Below are 20,743 nucleotides of genomic sequence, written 5' to 3'. Positions count from 1 at the left end.
GGAGTGTTGCCGCTTTCCGATTTCTATACTCAGTTTTTACACAGCTCTCCAGAGTCGATGTCGGAGATTTTGATGGGTTCTATGCGCTTTATCAATTTCAGCACGATGCAGTATTTCCAGTTTGTTTAACATACTCGTTCCAACAACGCCACACAGAGCACTATTGCACAGCTCAGATCGACTGCACTTTTATTCGCCTAATGACGCTTGTCGTGTACTAAACAATTGGAGAACTGAGTTTTCATTTAAACTGATATTCTTAAAATTTGGGTAATTCCATTGCAGCTGTAGCAATGTTTCTGCTGTTGGCAATGTTGTTGACAGTTTCTATTGCTCAACAATTGCCAGAGAACGCGTGTTCTCAATATTTTAAATATGTGCTGTCTGAAACTGGTGACTCTCAGGGCGAGATTACGCTTGACTTGCAAAATGGCCGCAATCGTATCGATGTGCGATTCTCACAACGTGGCTATCAAAATGTATGTAATCGATGATTCTGAAACTGAGCCACATTCATTCCACATTATTCCTATAGCAAGATGCTGTTGGCAGCCTGTTGCCATATCCCGATCAGATGATAGTGCGCACCAAACTCGGCGCCGCACAATTTCGCCTGAGCCTCTGGTCGGATGCGCAAGGTGTGCTGCCTAAGCTTACCAGATTGACATTCAATGACGTCACACTATGTAGTTCCAGCGATTGTGAGCAATGCTTAACGGTGATCTAGTTAGCCAATTATATTATATTACCATTCACAGATAATTCACCCCAAACTTACTTCAATCGCTTCTACATGCTACAAATAAACGGGCCTCAGTCAGCTCTTCAATGGAATTCCGCCAGTGTGATCCGTCACACATCATTTGAGGATGCGTCGCTTAAATCATTAGTTTTCGATGATCCTAAAGCATCAAACTCGTACATTCTATCCGAATTTTTCTCTGAGCAGCCTATCACTGCGGCTACTCCTTTACCTCTCTGGACACCGGCAATAACAACAACAATTGCCACTTTAACGGCAACACCCCGGCAAAATTCACCGCCCACAAGGAAACCTTCAGTAATTTTCGATCGGATGAATCCCAATTTGACGCCGTCACTAAACGCTCAATCGGCGGCCGAGTGTGGTCAGGAGAGCTTATTCAGTTCTTTCATTCAAATGGGCCGGGAGTATCCGCGTGGCATGTATCCTTGGCTAGCAGCCATATATCACAAGGAGTCTTTTAACCTTCTATTCAAATGCGGTGGTTCGCTAGTCTCGAACAACTTAGTGATCACAGCTGCGCACTGTGTTTACATGAAAAGAGAGGATCGCATAATGGTGAGCTTAGGCCGTCACGATTTGGATAATTTTAATGAAGATGGAGCTGAGTCGCGGCATGTGTTACGCATTCTGAATCATCCAGAATATTCCACGCGTTTGGCGCAACAGCCGGATGCGGATATTGCGCTGGTCACACTGGATCAGCCCGTCATGTGTGTAAAGCCTTTCTGTCTTGTTTTTTCTAATTTTGTAATCTATTTTTTGGCATTTAATCTTCCTGTGTTGTAGATTTAATGACATCATTAGTCCAATTTGCCTGTGGGAGGCAGCAGAGAGTGAAATTCTGGACGACATTGGTACAGTTGCCGGCTGGGGAACGGATGAAAATGGCAACGTATTAACACGATATCCGCGTGATGTCAGAGCAAAGATAGTCACCGAGTTAGAATGCGCTAAAAAGATTAAAGTGCGGAAGGTCCTCGGACGCAGCTTCTGTGCTGGTAATCTGGATGGCTCTGGTCCCTGTCTAGGCGATTCCGGTGGCGGTCTGATGATTAAACGCAACAACCGTTGGCTACTCAGGGGCATTGTTTCCCTTGGGCAACGGAGCCTCGTTGGGATCTGCAACAACACCCATCAGTATGTGCTCTACTCTGATCTTTCAAAACACATGACATGGATAAAACAGAATATAGGCTTGTCCTTATGAGTGATGAATGAAATGAATGAAATGTAAAATATTAAAATAATAATAAAATAAAGTAAATTATGCCAAGCCAATTTTATCCTACAAGCACAATAAATTGTGGGATGCGCTCAGCATCAATATAAATAATGAGAATTTTAATTACGTATTAGGTCAGCATTTAAATAAGTTGCTATAGTAAATTATTTGCATGAAATCTAAGTTGGAATAACGATCTTGCTGTGCTCTTCTTATCCTCCAAGAGTTATTGATTTAAAATTAAAAAAAGAATTATTGAATTATGAGTCATCCTTTAATATCGGAATTATCCATAATAAAAAATTATCCATTATTTTTTTATATGTAATTTATAATAGGAATTCGTTGCTGAAGTTATGATTAGCAATGATATTTAATCAATGATGATTGCCTGTATTTATAATCTTATTATTGTTACAATGTATTGTTGAATTTTTGAATAAAGTTTAATTCTTTTGAGTTAAAATGTGGATATTTTAAAATTTTTCTTTTTTATATGATATTATAATTTCACTTTAAACTAAAGGTCAGGTTAAGTTAAATATAGAACTTTTGAGGATGGACATTTATTTAATTTAATTTTTTCAAGATAAATTAATCGAGTAGTAAGATCATTATTAGTATGATTGCAAACGCCGTCGACAAGTTGGGAAACCTAACAAAAATGTGACTATATTAATTGCGCTATGCACGCTTGCAAAGCTTTCCGGTTTCGCCTGAGAACTCAGAGTGTAACAAATTTTACACTCACTGGCCGCGGGCTACATTATAACTGAGATTATCGCTTATGGATTCATTTCATTCATTCGCTGGTCGTTGCTCAGCGAGTGCGGTTCTGCTGGACTTTAGATAGATACTCGGTTTCATAGAGTTTCGCGAGTGTAGTTCACGAGTACCATGGATGAGAAGATGAGGATGCTACTACCCGGCTTTTTGCTGTCACTGCTTTGGCTTATATCACCGACTTCAGCACAGTTACCGAATAATGCTTGTTCGCAATACTTTGAGTATCTGTCATTCAATCAACAGTTTATCGGCCACATTTCAGTACGCCTTAATCCGCAATTTGAAAATGTGCTCGTTGTTGAGTTCTCACAGCGCGGAGCTTACACGTGGGTAGGTACTACTTTATTTAAGTATTTATGTGTAGAGCACTGTTATGCGAGTGTGTGACTCGGTGCAAATCTATCATAATCTTTTTCCGAGCTGCAGTTTCACTTCTGGTTGCCCGATCTGTGCTCATTCGTTGTGTCGCTTATCACACACTGACCGAACGACCGTCTTTATTCTGAGTATGTGTTTTTCCCGCCGCAATCACAATTTGTTTATATTTACCCAAGTGCATACAAAATAAAATGATCGTCACAACTGCGGAATATTCTGTTTCCAGGGTAAGAACAGCTGAAAAAAGTTGGGAAAGGCCCTTCCTGATAATGCAAATTATGAAATGGGAGTCGCCCGAAAATGATAAATGCCCAAATTGTATTTATTCAGTAACCTAAATAACCAATTCAAATAGTAATCAGTACTAAAATGACAAACATATCTTTTGGATTTGTGACTTCTACTTGCTTAAGCCCGGAATACTCAATTTTAATTGGAAAATGAGTATAAAAGCAAATTTGCTTTTGCACTGGGAGTCAATAAATTAGGTTCATAATTTATTGTGTCAATAAAAGAACGAGTGCGATCTTTTTGAGCCCCTCAGAGAATAGTCAAATACAGTAAAGAGAGTGTACTATAAAGTGGTAACGCATTAGAGAGCAAGGCTTACAAACAGAAGTTGTACTCTTAATCTTGAAAAGTGTGTTTGTTTTGATTTGTTTGATTATGACTAACTGAATACACATATACACAACTCAACCAGTTTAAAAAGAAGAAGATTTTATTGGATTTACCGACTGATTTGTACGTCCCCGGCTTCAATAATATTCAATATATAAATAAAAGCTTCAATTCGAAGTGTTAATACACTTTACGATTAATACACTTGTGATAACAAAGCGAAGAATTTGATCAAATTCGAATATAAAGTCACAATAAAGTAACTGCATTTAGATGTTCTATTTTATACCATGAATTATTACAATTCACTATATGTGTAACATTATTTCTTCCATTTAGAGCTATGTGGGCAGCTTGACCCTGCTGGACAGCGACGAGCAGACTAATTCAAATTTACGTTTTGGAGAACCCATCAACTACCGCGTTGACTTTCCATTGCCCAGCAGTCCACCCAAAGTGACACAAATCAGGCTCAACAATCAGGTTCTATGCAGTGCAGCTCAGTGTGAGTAAGCCACATGTGGTTAGTGCATATCCATATAATTAATACGCTTCTTACAGATCCGTTACCACGAACAGCAATCACACTTACGCATAAGTTAACCTCACCGCAACCGCTGAGCTTTTTGGGACCAAATCGTATACCGACTGGTGTTAATCCACCGTGGTCTGCTCTGCCGAACGAACCGCAGCCTGTTTACAATATTGAAGAGATACCATATCAAGAGTTGACAACGCCCAGAACGCGTCCAGTGGCACAGCCCCAAACTGATCTCGGCAGTCGAGCGGCGCCAAAGCCAAGGCCAGACCAAGTCGAGCAGTCGCTGAGTAGCATTTGTGGACGTGAAAGAGCGCTTACGACGCCTCTGATCTTTCAGGGTGAGCAGCTGCAACGAGGTCAGCTGCCCTGGCTAGTCGGAATCTACGAGCGTTCATTAGACAATGGCCTGCCCTTCTTCTGCGGCGGCACTCTTCTCTCGTCTTGGACAGTGCTATCCGCTGCACACTGCTTTCGCTTTCCTGGGCGTGATCTGCCCGCAAATCGAACTGTGATCTCCCTTGGTCGCAACACCATCGATATCGTGTCGGCGGGCGAGTTGCGCGATGTATCGCAGTTGGTGTTCCACGAGGAATACGAGCCTAGAAGCGCACAGGCAGATATAGTACTCATCAGACTGGCCAAGCAGGTCGCGTAAGTAGCATATATGAACTTTGCTTTTGTCGTTTTTATTTTATTTGGTTCGACCACATCTCGCTTTCAGTTTCAATGATTTCATCGTTCCCATTTGCTTGTGGAGCGAGAACTATCCGCTTCAGTTGCCGTCCGGCTATAAAACCTATGTAGCTGGCTGGGGTGCCGATGAGAATGGTAATACGAACACGAAAGTGGCGAAAATCATCGACACGAATATTGTGACTGAGGCCGATTGCCTGCGTGAGCTGCCCAGGAGACTGGTGCAGCCCAAAACGATCTGTGCGAAGCGTGACAACGCCGGTCCTTGTGGCAGCGATGGAGGAGGCGGACTGATGCTTCGGGAGAACAATGTGTGGCTGCTGCGGGGAGTCATCTCGCTGGGTCTGACTAAGGATAATACTTGTGATCTCTCCAAGGCTGCCCTCTTCACCGATGTTGCCAAGCATATTGCTTGGGTGCGTCAGAATATGTGGGAATAACTATAACCATAATTAATGCAACTAAACTAGGATCTAGTTATTTACATAGTTATAAGAACAATTTATCCTGTGAATAATGTAAAAAATAAATCAAATCAAAATGCACAATCGTTTAACAAATGGGCTTTGCTAAATGTCGTAATTATGTACGTCATAAGCGGGTAATTTATATATAAATTACTTGTTCTAACACTGAATCTTAGCAAACAATTGCGTAACACTTTGTACCTGCTTGATTATGATTATTTAGCTAAGAAAGTGTGGTGATTTTAGTCTTAACCTGTGGAAGAAATATATTTTTGGCTTATACGGAGTGACTAAAATTCCACAAAACTAATATACTCAATTTCTGTCCGAGCGAAGTATAAATATAATAATATACATATTTATTAATATTAATAAGCTTTTTGAAAGACTCTCTCAACAGATAAATAAAATGTTTATTAATTTCCTACTTTGTAACAAAGACGTCGATGCAAACAAAGCGAGAGAGGCTTTCTGATAGAGAAAGAGCGCTTGGCTGGTTAAGAGAGACATCAGGTTTTGTCTCAGATGATTAATTCTCATCGATCGCATAAGTCGCGCAACAGTTTTTTTAATAAATAAAATCCGATATACAATAGTCATCGCTTGGCGCTCTACGAATGCGGTTTGGATTCTGAGTGCGCTTGTTTAGCGTTAGTTGTGCATTAAAGCTTCGTGTATAAAGAACATGGAACAGCTCCTAATGCTGCCCGCCATCTGTCTGACACTGTTGCTACTAACTTGGTCCAGTTCAGCTCAAGTGCCGCCCGTCGCATGCCCGGAATACTTTCAATACCTCGCATACAATCAGGAGTATATTGGCCGTGTTTCAGTACGGCATGATCCCCAATATGCGGAGAATACGCTTAGAATTCAGTTCTCACAGCGCGGCTCGCTCACTTCGGTAAGTTTTGCGAAGCTTGATTTAATGAAAAAAAAATAAAAATAATACCAAATGTTATGGGAAAACCCTACTATCTATCATATTAAACGGACTTCCAGCAATAATAACATGCTAAGGCTTTATTTGTATTGCATTATTATCAAGCATTGACCCCGAATAGTGATAAGACTTGTTACTTTAGAGCTGGCTCTGATAATACAAATGCACAACAAAGTCTTTTGTCGTTTGTTTCATGGCCCTTTTAACTTAATAATGAGCCAATAAAATAGTTTTAATTTTGCATTTCTAAAACGCCTTTGACTTCTTTTCGGGAACCAACATAGATATAAATGTCACAATTCGTATAATAATGTCCGAGCCAACGCAAAGTTGACTATTTATACAGATTAAGTAATTCGAATTTTATTATTTGATTCTCAACAGCTCTCTGGCTTTGAGCACTAGTTCCGGAGGTTGTGTGACCGGTTTTGTATCACTTTGTTTGTTTGTTAAGTTTACACTGTTGATATAAATGTGATTTATTGTTATTATTTGATTTTATTTTAATGTAAACCACAACAGTGTTGGTTTTACCAAGTTGATTCATTTATATATGAGTAGCATATCATAAATTATTTTATCTACTTTAAAATCTAATGATTTGGTTAAAATATACGAAATGCATGTTGACAGAGAATTACAGCAGTTCCTTTGAAAATAATATATATTTTTAAAACATACAAAAGCATAATAGTACTCCCAACCACGGACTAAAACATAGATATCAGTAGAATAAGTTCCGTCAGAGGTATGTAATTTTCGTGGTGCCAAATATAGTCGTTCTTTCTTGTTTATTTTTTATTTTATTAAATATGGCTAGTCCATTTGATAAAGTCAATGTGTCTACACTTTCAGAACTACGTTGGTAGACTTACACTGTGGGATGACGAGGAAACAACAAAGTTCAATCTGCGCTTTGGCAACCCTATTGAGTATCGCGTTGATTTTCCCACACCTGGAGTTGTGCCCAAGTTGACGCATTTGATGATTAACGATGTGGTCTTATGCAGAGCATCGCCATGTAAGAAACGTTCGATTGGTCTTCGATTGGCAGCAACTAAGCTACTAACTTCTTTTGCAGATCCTCCCACCAGCGTGTCGCTCTCCTTGTCACACTCGCTGCGCGCCACAGCCACGCCATTATTCCCACAGCAGAATCCTCGGCAGATCCCTCAGCAGGTCCCTCCGCGAACTATACAACGCCCTCAGCAGCCCGTAGCCCGTGTTCCGCCTCAACAACCGCAACAACCTCAACAACCTCAACAACCTGCCTCAACACCACAACTTAATCGACGTCCCGTGACACAGGCGAGGCCGCCACCAGAAGCGCCCAGGACTAGCGGTCAGGGTCTCCTTCAGCTCAGTGGAGTGTGTGGGCGAGAGGGGCCCGTCGCCACGCCGCTCATCCATCATGGTACTGAGGTGAGACGTGGCCAGTTGCCGTGGATTGTGGCTCTGTTTGAACGTAACGCGGACGGTCCACATTTCTTCTGTGGCGGCACACTCATCTCGGCCTTAACGGTGCTCTCGGCGGCGCACTGTTTTAGATTCAATAGTCGTAATGTGCCGGCCAGCCGTGCAGCTGTTTCGCTGGGTCGCATCTCACTCGATCTTGTGTCGGATGGATTGCTGCTTCCAGTCACCGATCTGGTCATTCCTGATGAATACTCGTCCCAAAACTATACGGATGCAGACATTGCCTTGATCAGGCTGGAGTCGCGAGTGAGGTGAGCTTTGACAGTTTTACGCCATGCCTCGACCATCGTAATAAATTGATTGCTTTCAGCTTTGGAGAATACGTCAAACCCATTTGTCTGTGGAACGAGAACTTTCTGCTGGAACTCCCGTCGGGCTACAAGTCGTATGTGGCCGGCTGGGGTGCCGATGAGAACGGCAATGTAAATACACGTGTGGCCAAAATGACGGATACGGATATTGTGCTCGAGACTGAGTGCCGACGCAATCTCCGATCAGAAGAAGGCGTCCGACTTGTCACCTCAAAGACGCTTTGTGCGAGCAACAAACAGGCTGCCGGCCCATGCAATGGTGACTCTGGCGGCGGCCTCATGATTCAACAGAACAACATTTGGTTGCTGCGAGGCATTGTGTCCGCCGGTCAGACTTACACTGATCACTGCGATTTAACGCAACCTGTTATCTACACAGACCTGGCTAGGCATATTAATTGGGTGCGCCAGAAAATTTGGGTCTGAGTGGCGACGTTTCGCTGCGAAGAGATTAGTTTAACTTGTGATAAGTAAAATAGAGAAAGAGGGCTTCAAATTGTGTGCCAAAATAAATGGAAGCTTAGCTTAGATGTAATTGAAAAATTGCTGTGCAAGTGTAATTTGTCAGTGCTCGCAATTTGCGTTCATTACGTGCACACTTCACTCTGTCACATTCGCCGGACTGCATCGGCGACAAACATCAGCCGTAATCAGGCTAAATTTGCGGGAAGTGCGGACGGGTGGGAATTGACGTGAACGTGAAATGCGCCAATGTTACAAACGGGGTACAACAGGTGCTTGCTCCGATAAGAGTGTATTCTCTCTCACATAATCTATCTCTGTGTCTTTCTCTCTCTCTCTCTCTCACTCTGTCTCTTTGACTCTCTGTCACTTTCTCTTGCTCTCTGTGACTCTCATTTCTTCGGCTGCGCTGCGCAGTTTGTTCGCCTGTGCTATGAACGGTTTTGCCAAATCCTGTTGAATCTCGTTGCTGTTCCTGTTCGTCTCGTATGAAATCGCTATAAAATGTGTTGCATACCGTGCGGCACTGGCAAATGAACGCACGGCATTTGCCTGCGTTCCGCCCCGCTCTGCCACCACCATTTACCGTTCCCGTTCACCGTTCGCCGTTCGACGTTCGACGTTCGTCTGCCCGCCGTTGTCGCTCGCTCGCTGGCTCGCTCGCTCGTGCGTGCCCTTCTGTCAACGGACAGTCAACGTTCAGCCTTCAAATCGCACAGTTCGGCGCGGCAGCAGCTCCGTAAGTAGTCGACATCAAAAGAGTCCACTCAGCTCGTGTGTGTGCGTGAGTGTTTGTCGTGCTTGTGCATGCTCGTGTGTGTGTGTGTGTGTGTGTGTGCTTACGTGCCTGTGTCTGTGTGTGTGAAATTCTCAACTGTCGATCAATTGACAGGGCTCTCGTTAAGCCCAAATATCATGCGCGCGATATATAGAAAATCGAGTTAATACAAATACGAGTAACTAATTCAATGACGGTTAAATCGTGCTAACGGTTCTTGTCAGCCCAAAACGGTTAACAATCAGCAAACTGTCAACAATTTGTTAATTGGTCTGATGGCAGCACGAGCGGCAATCATTTATCGTCATGCCGCCTGCAGTTGTCCAGTGAACTGTTATTAACTGGCTTTTGGCACACACACACAACACACACGATTGGCCATTGGCGCCATTGGTCACGTTTTGTTGACCATTTGTTGTTATCCCGGGCAAAAGTAAATGACTCTGCTGACAACGTTGCATACGTTGAACGGAAAAACTGTTGAAAATGTGCAATTTCCGTTTGGGAAATGTGGCATGACGAAGGCTAGGCATTGCACGACATACGCCTAGGACAGTGTTTAGTTTATTCTGCTCACATTGTGTGGAAATGGAAAATGAATAGCAGAATGCAGCTTATGAATAGACTAATCGTCCACAGCAGCAGACCCATCAATTGCTCATCGACAGAGGGAGGTGCATTCAAACAATAAACAGACCGTGTATCCAAAAATCACAATCGAAGCCAAAATGCGAAGCCGCTGTTGCCTGGCAATTTGTTGTTGTTGCTTATCATTCTGAGATTGAAACTCGAGCAAACGTTACCACAGGCAGCGATTGCGAAAGCAACAATTAAGTTATTGTCTCCCAAATCCCCTTTCCCAATTCACTTAGCCACTTACCCCAAAGGCAACATGACAAATGCCGTGAGTGCTGCAACGGCCATTGCCGCGCTTGCCGCAGCAGCAGCCGCAGCAGCAGCAGCCTCCAATCCTGCCAGCAGCTACAACAATAACAACAACAACAACAACAAAAGCATCAGCCATACCATCAGCAGCAGCAGCAGCAGCATCAGCAGTACAAATGGCAGTCATCGTAATCACAGTGTGCTGCTATTGGCAGCGGATCACCTGCCGTTGCAGGTGACAACTACCAAGGTGGATCTGGAATTTGAAATTGACATTCAACTGCTGACAAATGGATATGATGGCACCACGGTGAGTTAAAGGGGGAAGAGCGCGGCTGATGGGTTTGTCAATGTGAATTTATGTCCTCTTATTGGGCATCGATTGTGCATTGTGTACTGTCTATTGACTTGCCTTCGGGGCTTGGCTTGTGAGCTTTATGTCCAAGGAGAGCTCGTAAAATGATGCTTTAGCACAGGTATGCTCTGCTTTTGCCTTAGATGCCCTTGTAAGTTACTGTTTGATCGACTGCATGACAATGGCATCCAAAAAATAAAAAGGACCCAAACAGCCATCGAGTTTTATGAACTTCATTTTTATTACATGCGCGCATATTCGGAGACATTGTAGGTTGATTGCACATGCGGTTTATGGTGCGTATACGCAATAAATATTTGCACTAGCCTTTAAAGCCGCATGCCTAACGTATTGTCAAGACAAAGAGTTCGAAAACATATTATCCAAACACATCATTCATTATTGGGTTAAGCGTCCGCTGCGCACCAGTTTGCAAATCAATAAAAAATTTTATGGGTGCTATGATAAGGACGTAATTTCAATTAAACAGTATATAAAACAATGCTTTTCATCGAATAATTGGTTTACGTAAAACAATGTGGACCGGAAACTCATTTTAATAAACGAATTTAAAATATTCTTTAAATAATCAATAATCTCATATTAAATCTTTTTTTATCCAGTAAAATGCAGTAATCGAATAATAAGTTTATAGTGGATTTAAATATTGTTAACAATTTCTATTGTGTAAAATTCAGAAATTGAAGAATAACTTTTAAGTGGTTCTCACTTTTTTAATATTGTTCAATGTCTCTTTAATAATTAGATACTTAAGGAATACGCTCATATTTGAAGTCATTTGAAATCATTACCTGGTAATTGTAATGCTACACACATATACAAAAGTCTAATTTACAATAGTTAGGCGCACTCTATCTAATCGAAATAATTGTGAATTATGGTGCAAAGGTGGAAGAACTCTTCATTTCGTTGTATACGAGCATGTGTGTATATTATTTAATTTCTCAGTAGCCAGGTGCTAAATGAATATGAATACGGGTCTCATTAGCAGAGCACGCACACGTGGAACTTTTCCCGTGACAGTATACAACTTTTATACATATACAGATACGGACATGTACGTATGTATATACATATATCGATGCATAATCCACTTTTGAAAAGGGTGCACAGAGTTCTGGCTTATGGCAGTAGATGTTCAGGTACGCCAAACTTTATCCTTTATTTGGCAAACGAAAAATGTACGTGTTGCGTAAAGGATATGGAAAAACACACACAAGCACAAGCACAAGCACACGACTGATAAATTTGGCATATACTATATAGCTGCTATATCCGTTGCCAGAATAAAGTTTGCACTGTTGCTGAGCTGTTCGCACGTTTAACTTGCAATCGAATGTAAATAATGAGTATCACGTAATTTGACGTGCAGCGCTTAGAATATTCTGCAACTTGGTCCACACACACACACACACACACACACACAGCTGACTAAACAGGCGATAGGGAATAGACAATGGGCAACAGCAGAGATTGGGCACTCGTGTCGTTTGACTGTTTTCGTAGATGGAAATAAATAGATTTGCAACCAATGTTTAAGCAGCTCTAATGTGAAAAGCGGAAAATGTACACACTGAAGCACTAAACAAACATCCCTATCAGCATTGTTTGCATTTTCCATTTTGCCAACTTTGTTATCTAGTTAATGTTTCGGACAACTTTGGACGAGTACAGCAAATCAGTGACAAAATTTGTGCAGATTTTAATGGAATTTTGCATTCCACTGGCACATCAACATTCGCCATACTTTTGCACATGCCACAGTCATTCCAAAGAATACATATCGCTTGGTATATGGGGTTTTCCATCGAAATTCGATCGCTGGCAGGCACTTTGCATAATAAGCATAATACGCAATGCAACCCATTGTGCAATCCACTTGAATTATTAATCCACACGACCGACATTTTGTCATTGCCTTGTTCGTATATACTCACACAAAGCCACACACACACATGTTGGCTGGCTATTGTTGCAGTTATTTGTGTGTGTGTGTGTGATGTGTTTGTGTTTTGAATTAATTCTATATTTTCTATTACCCGGAAGCAGCAGCATAAAAACTTGAGTTTCCCCATTGTTCGGCGTCTTTGCACACCCGAGTATAATAATAATAAAATATTAATAGCATTAAGTATTGTTGTTTTGGCATACCATCGCACTGATTGCTCCGCATTTGCCTCTGCTTTGCCAGTAGCCCAGTGGCCATTGTTGCCCATACACAATGCAAACACACTCACAACCTCAAGCAGACACACACACACACACACACAAAGCAATCGAACCAATTCCGCCAATAATTTGTCGAAATCGGCAATGATTACATCATTGCCAGTGGGCGTGACAAGGGATATTGATTATTCCCCCGATCAATTGGAATGTGCTGCGCATCATGCTTATAATTGCTAACAAGCAATTTATGGTCTTCTGCTCGAATTGGTAGAGTGACTATGATGTCTATCTAAATTTTGGCAGATTTCTTTAGATGTTGCCATCAGCTGTCACGTTCCTTGACGGTCTGTAATTATAAAATATTTAATCTGCCTGTCAAATCTCTGTGTGTTTGTTATTAATCATCTGAGCCGAAAAATCAAATTAGAACAAAATAATATATATATTTATACACCTATTTCTATTTTAGTCTCAATTAATACAGATTTAACAGAATATCGCTAGATACGCCAAAAGAAAGGCTATATGCGTATACTTGAGTATGTTTACTAATAAAATAAAGCCAAAAAATGCACTTGACAAAAACAAAAGTCCTCACAATTGAATTTAATTATGCGGAATTAAATAAAACCATTAGCAATTTATGAGTGTGCTGCTGGCAGTTGCCTGCCATTATTATGGAAACAACCGCAAAACAAATGAGTGTCATGCTTCAAAGCAAAACGTCCCACTTTATCCTGGCCATAAATTGGGTCGCAAATATAAACCGCAAAATGGAATGCAAACAGAGCCAACCACATTCATACGCAGAGCTTGTAAGCCAGATGCAATTTGTTCCCCGCATGTGTGTGTGTGTGTGTGTGTGTGGATAAAGGCTTGCTATTTAGCCACTTAGGAAAAGCGACTCTGGTCTTTTCACACCTCGACTTTCCCATTATGCTGAACCACAGACGCCACAATATGTTTGTATAGGTGTTGCCATTTAATTGTGCAGAACATGATGTCTTTCTCTTCCTCTATTTCTCCCTCTGTATATATATATATATATATATATATATATATGAGTGTGTGTGAGTGAGTGGGGCAAAAATAGCAAATGAGAATCGCAGGTAATTTCTGATTTTTATGTTGTCTGTATTTCAGTTTTCACTGATAGGTCGCCGCCCATTTTGACGAGGGTCAGTCAGATGGCAGCTAAAGATTTTTCAATGCGCAGTCCAAGGTTTTCAATAAACCCAAAAGGCTTTCGTTTTATTGACCATAAAAACGTGAGCCCATTTTCCTTTTACTTTTTTTTTTGCTACTTTTATTACATTTTTTTTACTGTCGAGCTGGTTGTGTTCGCTCCTGGATTTCCAGCCATTGCTCTATTCAAACTGGGATCGATAACTGCAGCCAGTGAGCCCTGCACAAGCCGTGCAAGTTGAGCATGTAATTGCGATACAACAATGAGCGATTATATTAGTGATTGAGAGGGAGGGGCAGTGGAGGAGTATCTCTGTATGATACTAACGCCACTTGGACCAAGAGTATGCTGCAAAATATGGTTGTTGGCGTGAGGACTGAAGGTTATTACATTGTGTATTTGTAATTTGGTAATAAGTCAATATTTACTTATGCCTTACTACTTGGTCACATCAACTGCTATTCAGTCTTAACACTTGTGTGTGTGTGCGTGTGTGTTTGGTTGAGTTTCGCCATATGAAGATTTTAGCAATGGCAGAATCAAACTAGCTCTACTTTAGTGCCACAAGAGAAGTGCAGCTGTGCATAAATTTGTCTGTTGTTGTATCTGTGTATCTGTGTATTTCTGGTACTGGTGCATCCGCAGACTGCAGTTATATATTTGTGTGAGAAGTTTGCTGAATGTTTGTCAAACACACAACGGGCCAAGTTACCGACATCGTTTCGTTTGCTTCTCGTGTCACTGGCTTCCACTCAAATTCGATAGCCACTGCAAAGAAAAAACAAGAAGCAATGGTTATCTTAGCCATGCCGAAGATTACTTACCCTTGCATATTGGAGTCAAATTGCCGCCATCTAAAATGTACAATAAATAACAAAAATTTAACGATTTTTTCTATGAACGCCTTATGTAATAGTTGTGTGATGTTAAAATGTTATCAGCATAAATTCACGCATAACTAATGTATTTGCTTATTTTAGATAAACAATTTTTCATATAAGAACTAATTTATTTTTTATCGATTCTTCCAATGGAAGCTATTTGATATAGCAGATCTGAATAATTTTTATCACAAATATGAAAGGCATAATAATACGCATATTGGCTAAGCATGATTTGTATATCTTGTTAAACAAAAATAGTTTTCATACAAGAACTAAACACTTGACAACTATATGACTCATTGATCTGATCCGAAAAAAAAACGAAAAAGTTTCATCAAGAGGACAGAGATAGCTAAATCGACTCGGCTAGTGTTGCTGATTGAGAAAATATATATAATTTATGAGGTCGGAAACGTCTCCGTGAAGTTTAAGTCACAACAAAATTATAATACCCTCCACAAGTGTATAAAGAAAAGTACATGGCATAAAATCGATTGCTTTTCACTCCAAGTTAATGTGTGATGAAGCGGCAACAGCAGCCTCAGGAGTGGCAGCCAGAGATCTAAACTGAAATCGAAATTGACAGACTGCAATTCGAAATCAGTTTAAGTCAACTGCTTTGACATTGCCTCCCCCACTCTCTCAAGTGAACAGCGACAACGAGAAATGTTTCTGCTGGAGCCTGCTAATTATTGTGCCCGCAGGTCGTCGGGCGAATCGATTGCTCAATTTAAGGGCAGATGATGCTCACACAAGCCACACAATACAACAACAAATTGTCAGTGTACAACTGCACAACAGGAGCAGTTACCGCAACCCAGAAAGGGCACTGATAAATTAGCATAACCTCTAGTTTGCAGCTCTCGGATTGCTCAACACACACACACATACATATATATCTATGTAAATTTAGGTGGTCTGCTCACGTTTCTCAATTATCATGGATAAAATTCACTTTAAATCATATTCTAGTTGTCTTAACACACTTCGTTTGTCTTCTCGGTAGATGAGCCAAAAACTGGGTCAGCTCTGACAGCTGCCAAGCTCACGTGCTCAGCGACCATTGAGCCATGAGAGATTTTAATAACTTTTATGCATTATCAAGCAGGGCTGACAGACCTTTTAATTATTTACCTAGTGCAAAAATTTGGTGTGTGCTGACAAGCAAAAAGCAACTTAGATTACTTAGGGTGTGACGCCACTTGAAACTTGCCGCTTTCCACTTGGCAGATTGGGATAGTCCACGACCAAATCAGACCCAAGCGCAGACCGCAGGTGTGAATCTTAGCCCAGGGGCATTAAATCTTCATTTTGCGTGCTCAAGTTTTTGCGGGCACAAATCTAATTAATGCTTTAATAATTGAAAATGCCATCAGGCATTCATCACACAAAATTTGCAGAACCCAGACCCCGGTACTACCTGGCTTATATGATTGTGTGTAATTTTTCTTACCTTAAATTCAGCCACATCCGGTTTTTTTTCTTGGCATTCGTGTCTATCCATTAAAGGCTCATTTGCATTTATGCACACGCTCGTAAAGCTGATACATGATTCCTTAGAAAATTTCATAGATGCCTTGCTTCAATTAGGAAGATTTGCCAAAGTTGACAGGCAGCACATGTGTTAATCTGAATTTTTTTGGGGGCATACTCGAGTGCTCGAGTGTAGCAACACCTATTCGCGTAATTACAAACAACTACAACATTTGGCCTGTTTGTACGTGTACTATATAGAGACATGTTGACATGACTTTTAGCTTCGTTTAATTATGCCAAATGCCAACAATGAACACAAACAAAAGCACACACACACACAGGCACAGTGTCAGACAAACATATGTGCACAGAACTTGTGACTTGGCAATCGTAGACAAATGCAAACAGAGACAACTCGTCGGTAGACAGCGGCGGACTGCAGGATGAAACAGTTCAGCTTTATGCAATTGTCAACTGGTACACAGGCATTGACAGTTTCAACAATGGCAAGCACCCTTTGACAATTGTTATTACAATTTAAACATGTGCTTCAAATGAGTGGGCGTGGCTGACACCCTGGGCGCAGTTGTGACACATGTGCTCCGCTTACAAACTGTTGAGCAAGTACAAAAGCGTATGTAGAGTAAATACCAAAGTCATACACAATTTGAGCATGGGTTGAATTTAGAGACAAAAACCATAATAAGTATAATACAAATTTATGGTTAATTTTACATGCATAAATTATGCTGTTGCCTCCTTCGGTTGGAGAATTGTCTGAGCACATATTAAATATAAATCGTAAAACATAAAGACATTTAAATCTCATAAATTAAAACGAGATACGAATGTATTTCAGTTACCGTTACCATTATAAATTATATTTTTAATAGCACAATTTATTTTAATAAATTGTCAGTTTATAATTATTACTTTTGAGACTTACTTTGTAAATATTTGTTTTCTGAATGAGAAAAAAACACTGAAAAATAATGATAACATGAACATGACTTTTTAAGATTGAAAATTGTTTTTATAGGTTTGTCTTTTCCTTCAATTTTGCTACAAAAAGTCGGAATCATATTGATAATCAGAATCATAAACGAATGTTGCGCAATGTTTTTGAACAAATATATAAAACCGTAAATAATCTGCGTCTCGTTCGTCTCTGACACAGAGTATGTAAAAGATGTCTGTTTGTTTCCGAGCCAACATATATTTGTATATGAATATGTACCCCTTTCCAGATGACTTTAAGTTGCGAGAGAAACTTTTTTAAAGCTGATTTTAGAGTTTGGGCAGCCTCTGCAAATATTTGCGGAGCGCATAAATCAGCATGTTAGCACTGTTATTATCCTATCTGCGTATGAGCAAACCAAGCCGAGGCAGACCATGCCAAGCCAATGTTGAGCATATATTTATACTTACAGACACTTCCTTCTGCCCAATTTCCTGACTTGCCAAACTAAATACGTGGCTGTGTATGCATGCAGTATATATATTATAAATAGAGCTAAGAGCTGAGCGGGAAACGCCTACGAAATTTTCTTGTTTATTATGCGAATTTAAATTTATGCTAATCATTGTTGTGGCTTGTCTGATCGTAAAGTGCAAGCTAACCATTCCACAGCTTACGAAAGCCAGTTAATATAGGTAACTGTCAGGTTTTGTGGCTTTAAGAATGAATATATATTAAAAACCTGAAATATACTTTTTTTGTCAGCATATATTGCCATACTTGTGCATCTACTATATCATTGAAAGTTTTTTACATGAAAGCTGCATTAGTCAGATGCAGCCAAAGTTGCGCTTTGAGGTTAAAGATGTAAAAAAACAACTTTGACAGCAACTGCAAAGTTTTATTAGCTGATTTCAGTTCAGCTTAATGAAGTCTACCAACTGAATAAATTGCTTATGCAAAATGTGTCAATGAAATCGAAGTGAAGCCAGGGCGAATAAAACTGTCGAAGCAAAGCAGCCAATTTAATAACGAGCTAAGCTGTGCAGCAGAACGAAACCAAAGGGCAAAGTAAATCGAATAAAAATCAACGAATAGCTGCAACAAGCTTCAGATATTAAATATTGATCGGTGCGGTCAGAAATGCCATGTAGATGCCTGAAATTACTCTTCAAATGAAGCGAATACAATTTTAATATTATTCTGAAAATTAATTAAACTTAAAGCTGCATTCAGGAAGGTCTTACATATTAAATACTTAAAAGAGAAGTTACGCAAGCAAAATAATGAAAGAGAAAATTAATAGTCAGCATTTTGAACAAATTTATATATATATATATACACACTACTATATATATTAATGTACTCACTTCTGACTAAATATCAATGTTTATGTGTATGTAACATATAACAAAATATTTACTTAGGATTCATAATTTCAGAAATATTGAAAAATTCAAAGTCAACTGACATTTGGAAAAATTGAAATGTTCTCAATGGAGAGAAAGTAACCTGTTTGCATATCTAAATATTCGGATGTGTTTGTGTGTGTGTATTTGTTTTTGTGGAAGTGCCAAATGCAAGCGGCGTGTCATTTCCGGTGCGGGCACACAACTGGCTATAGGGGAGCAACAATGGTGTCAGGTTTTTAACCGCAACAAATTCATAACATTTCAGTCACATGCTGCTGTGCGAAATACTCGTAATGCGGACAATGTGCAATGAACGCCGGAAAATATATGAATCATTTGTATATATATATATATACAGCATGGGTATTACTTTTGATTGAGGCAATTCTCAATATTTCTAAGTATTTCTGTTATTAAGTCAACTGGTGTCCTGTTCCTATTGCTTTTTGTGCTGCCGGAGAAATAATTAAAGGTCATGGGGGAAAACTGTTCAACTGACAATGTGAAACGAGTAAAGTAAACAGGCTCCTTCCAGCCATTAAGATGGCGTATAATGAAAGTCCTGTTGCCTTTAGTGTTGATGTTGCTTATTATGCGCATGTTCTGTTGTTGTTTTGCTTGTAAATCACACTACTTCCGGCAGGCGCTTATATTTACACTTATACACTCACCTACACTTAAACGCACAAACGGACAGATAGACAGACAGTCACACAATTGGCAACAGGCTGACAACAAAGGAGGAGTGTTGCCGTTGGCAACAGTTTTATGCAATTGCTGCTGTTGTTGTTGTTGTTGTTGGTTGTTGTTGTTATCATTGTAGTTGTTTGTGGAACAGGTTTTGCGACTTTCCTTTTTTGCGCAATATTATTGTAGTCGACTTTGTTGCGCTGCTCAGTTGGCCGCCGCCGGCTGGCAATTTGTGCGTGTGAGAGTCCATGTCGCCTTGTTCTGTATGGGATTGTGTGTAAGTGTGGGTGTTTTGACGTTTAATCAACGCTTAACTTTACAAAGAGGGCCTACACGCCTACATACACACACACACACACACTCACACTTTCGTAAGGGAGCATCCTGCGGCCTGTTGTTTTGTGATACTGTCTGTGTGTCTCTGTGCGACCCTCTGTTTTGCTCATATGTGTTATTGTCTGCCTTATCCGGAGCAGTTTAATAACAATCTGGGTACATAATAATACTTAAAGAACGTTTTAAAAATGTATGACAATTCATATTGGTCACTGTAGGCTAACTAAAATTACGTTGCAGTCAAAATGTATAGCTTTTTCTAAATGGAGGCTGATACAAAATTCATTTGACGCAATGCAGCACACTTTAAGATAAGCGTTAGTTTTCTTACGCTTTCTACTTGATTCCGACTTCCTTTTATTATACAATTTTCTATTTTCCATTATGTTACTAATAGATATTGCAATTTTAACTACTTACTGGGTGGGAATATCGCAAAGTATGCACAAGGCGACGAAATTGAAGTCCGAATTTTTAAATTAAGATATAATAGTATTTTGAGGATTTGCAAAAACGAAATATAAGGAATACAAATAAAGTTCTCCATTCAAAAAACAATTAAAAATGGAACTTACTAAAGCAATCAGAGCTTCTCTACTAACCATAAGGTACACAAACAATTTTATCCAAATCTTTTCATTTTTTTTTTTAACTTATTGGGCCACCCTCTGTAGCTCTAATTTGACATTTGTTGACCATTTTTACTGCCAATTAAGTGCAACAGCTGCTATCACAGTTACTCGTACGTCGAATCACATTTTTTTGATGGCATAACACATTCTTTTACAAAATCACTCACAGATTTTGTTTCAACTCTGTATCCGCTTGTTATCTTAATTGTGAAACCGAGTGGAAATTAAATAGTTTCAATTTGGGATTTAATAATGTGGATTATTTTGAATATACGCAATCCCATATAATGTGATTCCT

The 20,743-nt window shown here is 40.0% G+C and overlaps 4 protein-coding genes across 5 annotated transcripts in view; all 4 read left to right on the top strand.

The window, feature by feature from the left end:
• The first annotated feature begins 161 nt into the window (after window positions 1-161).
• Window positions 162-2,091, top strand: LOC6570409 (serine protease gd). The gene is made up of 4 exons (XM_032742083.1): window positions 162-479; window positions 536-701; window positions 759-1,476; window positions 1,553-2,091. The coding sequence occupies exons 1-4, from the start codon at window positions 294-296 to the stop codon at window positions 1,971-1,973; spliced, it is 1,491 nt and encodes a 496-aa protein (XP_032597974.1). The 5' UTR covers window positions 162-293; the 3' UTR covers window positions 1,974-2,091.
• Window positions 2,092-2,786: 695 nt separating this feature from the next.
• On the top strand, window positions 2,787-5,558 carry LOC6570408 (serine protease gd). The gene is made up of 4 exons (XM_001996595.3): window positions 2,787-3,104; window positions 4,113-4,278; window positions 4,335-4,965; window positions 5,036-5,558. The coding sequence occupies exons 1-4, from the start codon at window positions 2,886-2,888 to the stop codon at window positions 5,445-5,447; spliced, it is 1,428 nt and encodes a 475-aa protein (XP_001996631.2). The 5' UTR covers window positions 2,787-2,885; the 3' UTR covers window positions 5,448-5,558.
• A 510-nt stretch (window positions 5,559-6,068) lies between these two features.
• On the top strand, window positions 6,069-8,729 carry LOC6570407 (serine protease gd). The gene is made up of 4 exons (XM_001996594.3): window positions 6,069-6,375; window positions 7,270-7,435; window positions 7,496-8,141; window positions 8,201-8,729. Exons 1-4 carry the CDS (start codon window positions 6,160-6,162, stop codon window positions 8,625-8,627), a joined length of 1,455 nt encoding a protein of 484 aa, XP_001996630.2. The 5' UTR covers window positions 6,069-6,159; the 3' UTR covers window positions 8,628-8,729.
• A 624-nt stretch (window positions 8,730-9,353) lies between these two features.
• The window catches only part of LOC6570406 (dopamine receptor 1), a 28,087-nt gene continuing 16,697 nt past the window's right edge, over window positions 9,354-20,743 (top strand). Inside the window, exon 1 of one of the 2 annotated variants that reach the window (XM_043214979.1) lies at window positions 9,354-10,636. In XM_043214979.1, coding sequence (XP_043070914.1) covers window positions 10,334-10,636 — 303 coding nt within the window. In that variant the 5' untranslated portion in view covers window positions 9,354-10,333. The remainder of the gene's footprint in view (window positions 10,637-20,743) is intronic. The other variant, XM_043214980.1, reaches the window with a different exon arrangement.

The sequence above is a fragment of the Drosophila grimshawi genome, unplaced genomic scaffold (assembly GCF_018153295.1).
Source record: "Drosophila grimshawi isolate 15287-2541.00 unplaced genomic scaffold, ASM1815329v1 contig_311, whole genome shotgun sequence".
In the NCBI taxonomy this organism is placed as follows: Eukaryota; Metazoa; Arthropoda; class Insecta; order Diptera; family Drosophilidae; genus Drosophila; species Drosophila grimshawi.
The sequence above is the reverse complement of the archived record's forward strand: the minus strand, read 5'-3'. Positions and strand labels throughout refer to the sequence as shown.

Excerpts from the sequence above, each read along its gene's own strand:
- LOC6570407 (XM_001996594.3), top strand. The coding sequence starts at position 6,160 with ATGGAACAGCTCCTAATGCTGCCCGCCATCTGTCTGACACTGTTGCTA. Across the intron at positions 7,436-7,495 it reads CTTATGCAGAGCATCGCCAT|ATCCTCCCACCAGCGTGTCG; the intron begins GTAAGAAACGTT and ends CTTCTTTTGCAG. Across the intron at positions 8,142-8,200 it reads AGGCTGGAGTCGCGAGTGAG|CTTTGGAGAATACGTCAAAC; the intron begins GTGAGCTTTGAC and ends GATTGCTTTCAG.
- LOC6570409 (XM_032742083.1), top strand. The coding sequence starts at position 294 with ATGTTTCTGCTGTTGGCAATGTTGTTGACAGTTTCTATTGCTCAACAA. Across the intron at positions 480-535 it reads CACAACGTGGCTATCAAAAT|CAAGATGCTGTTGGCAGCCT; the intron begins GTATGTAATCGA and ends TTATTCCTATAG. Across the intron at positions 702-758 it reads ACTATGTAGTTCCAGCGATT|ATAATTCACCCCAAACTTAC; the intron begins GTGAGCAATGCT and ends TACCATTCACAG.
- LOC6570408 (XM_001996595.3), top strand. The coding sequence starts at position 2,886 with ATGGATGAGAAGATGAGGATGCTACTACCCGGCTTTTTGCTGTCACTG. Across the intron at positions 3,105-4,112 it reads AGCGCGGAGCTTACACGTGG|AGCTATGTGGGCAGCTTGAC; the intron begins GTAGGTACTACT and ends TCTTCCATTTAG. Across the intron at positions 4,279-4,334 it reads TCTATGCAGTGCAGCTCAGT|ATCCGTTACCACGAACAGCA; the intron begins GTGAGTAAGCCA and ends CGCTTCTTACAG.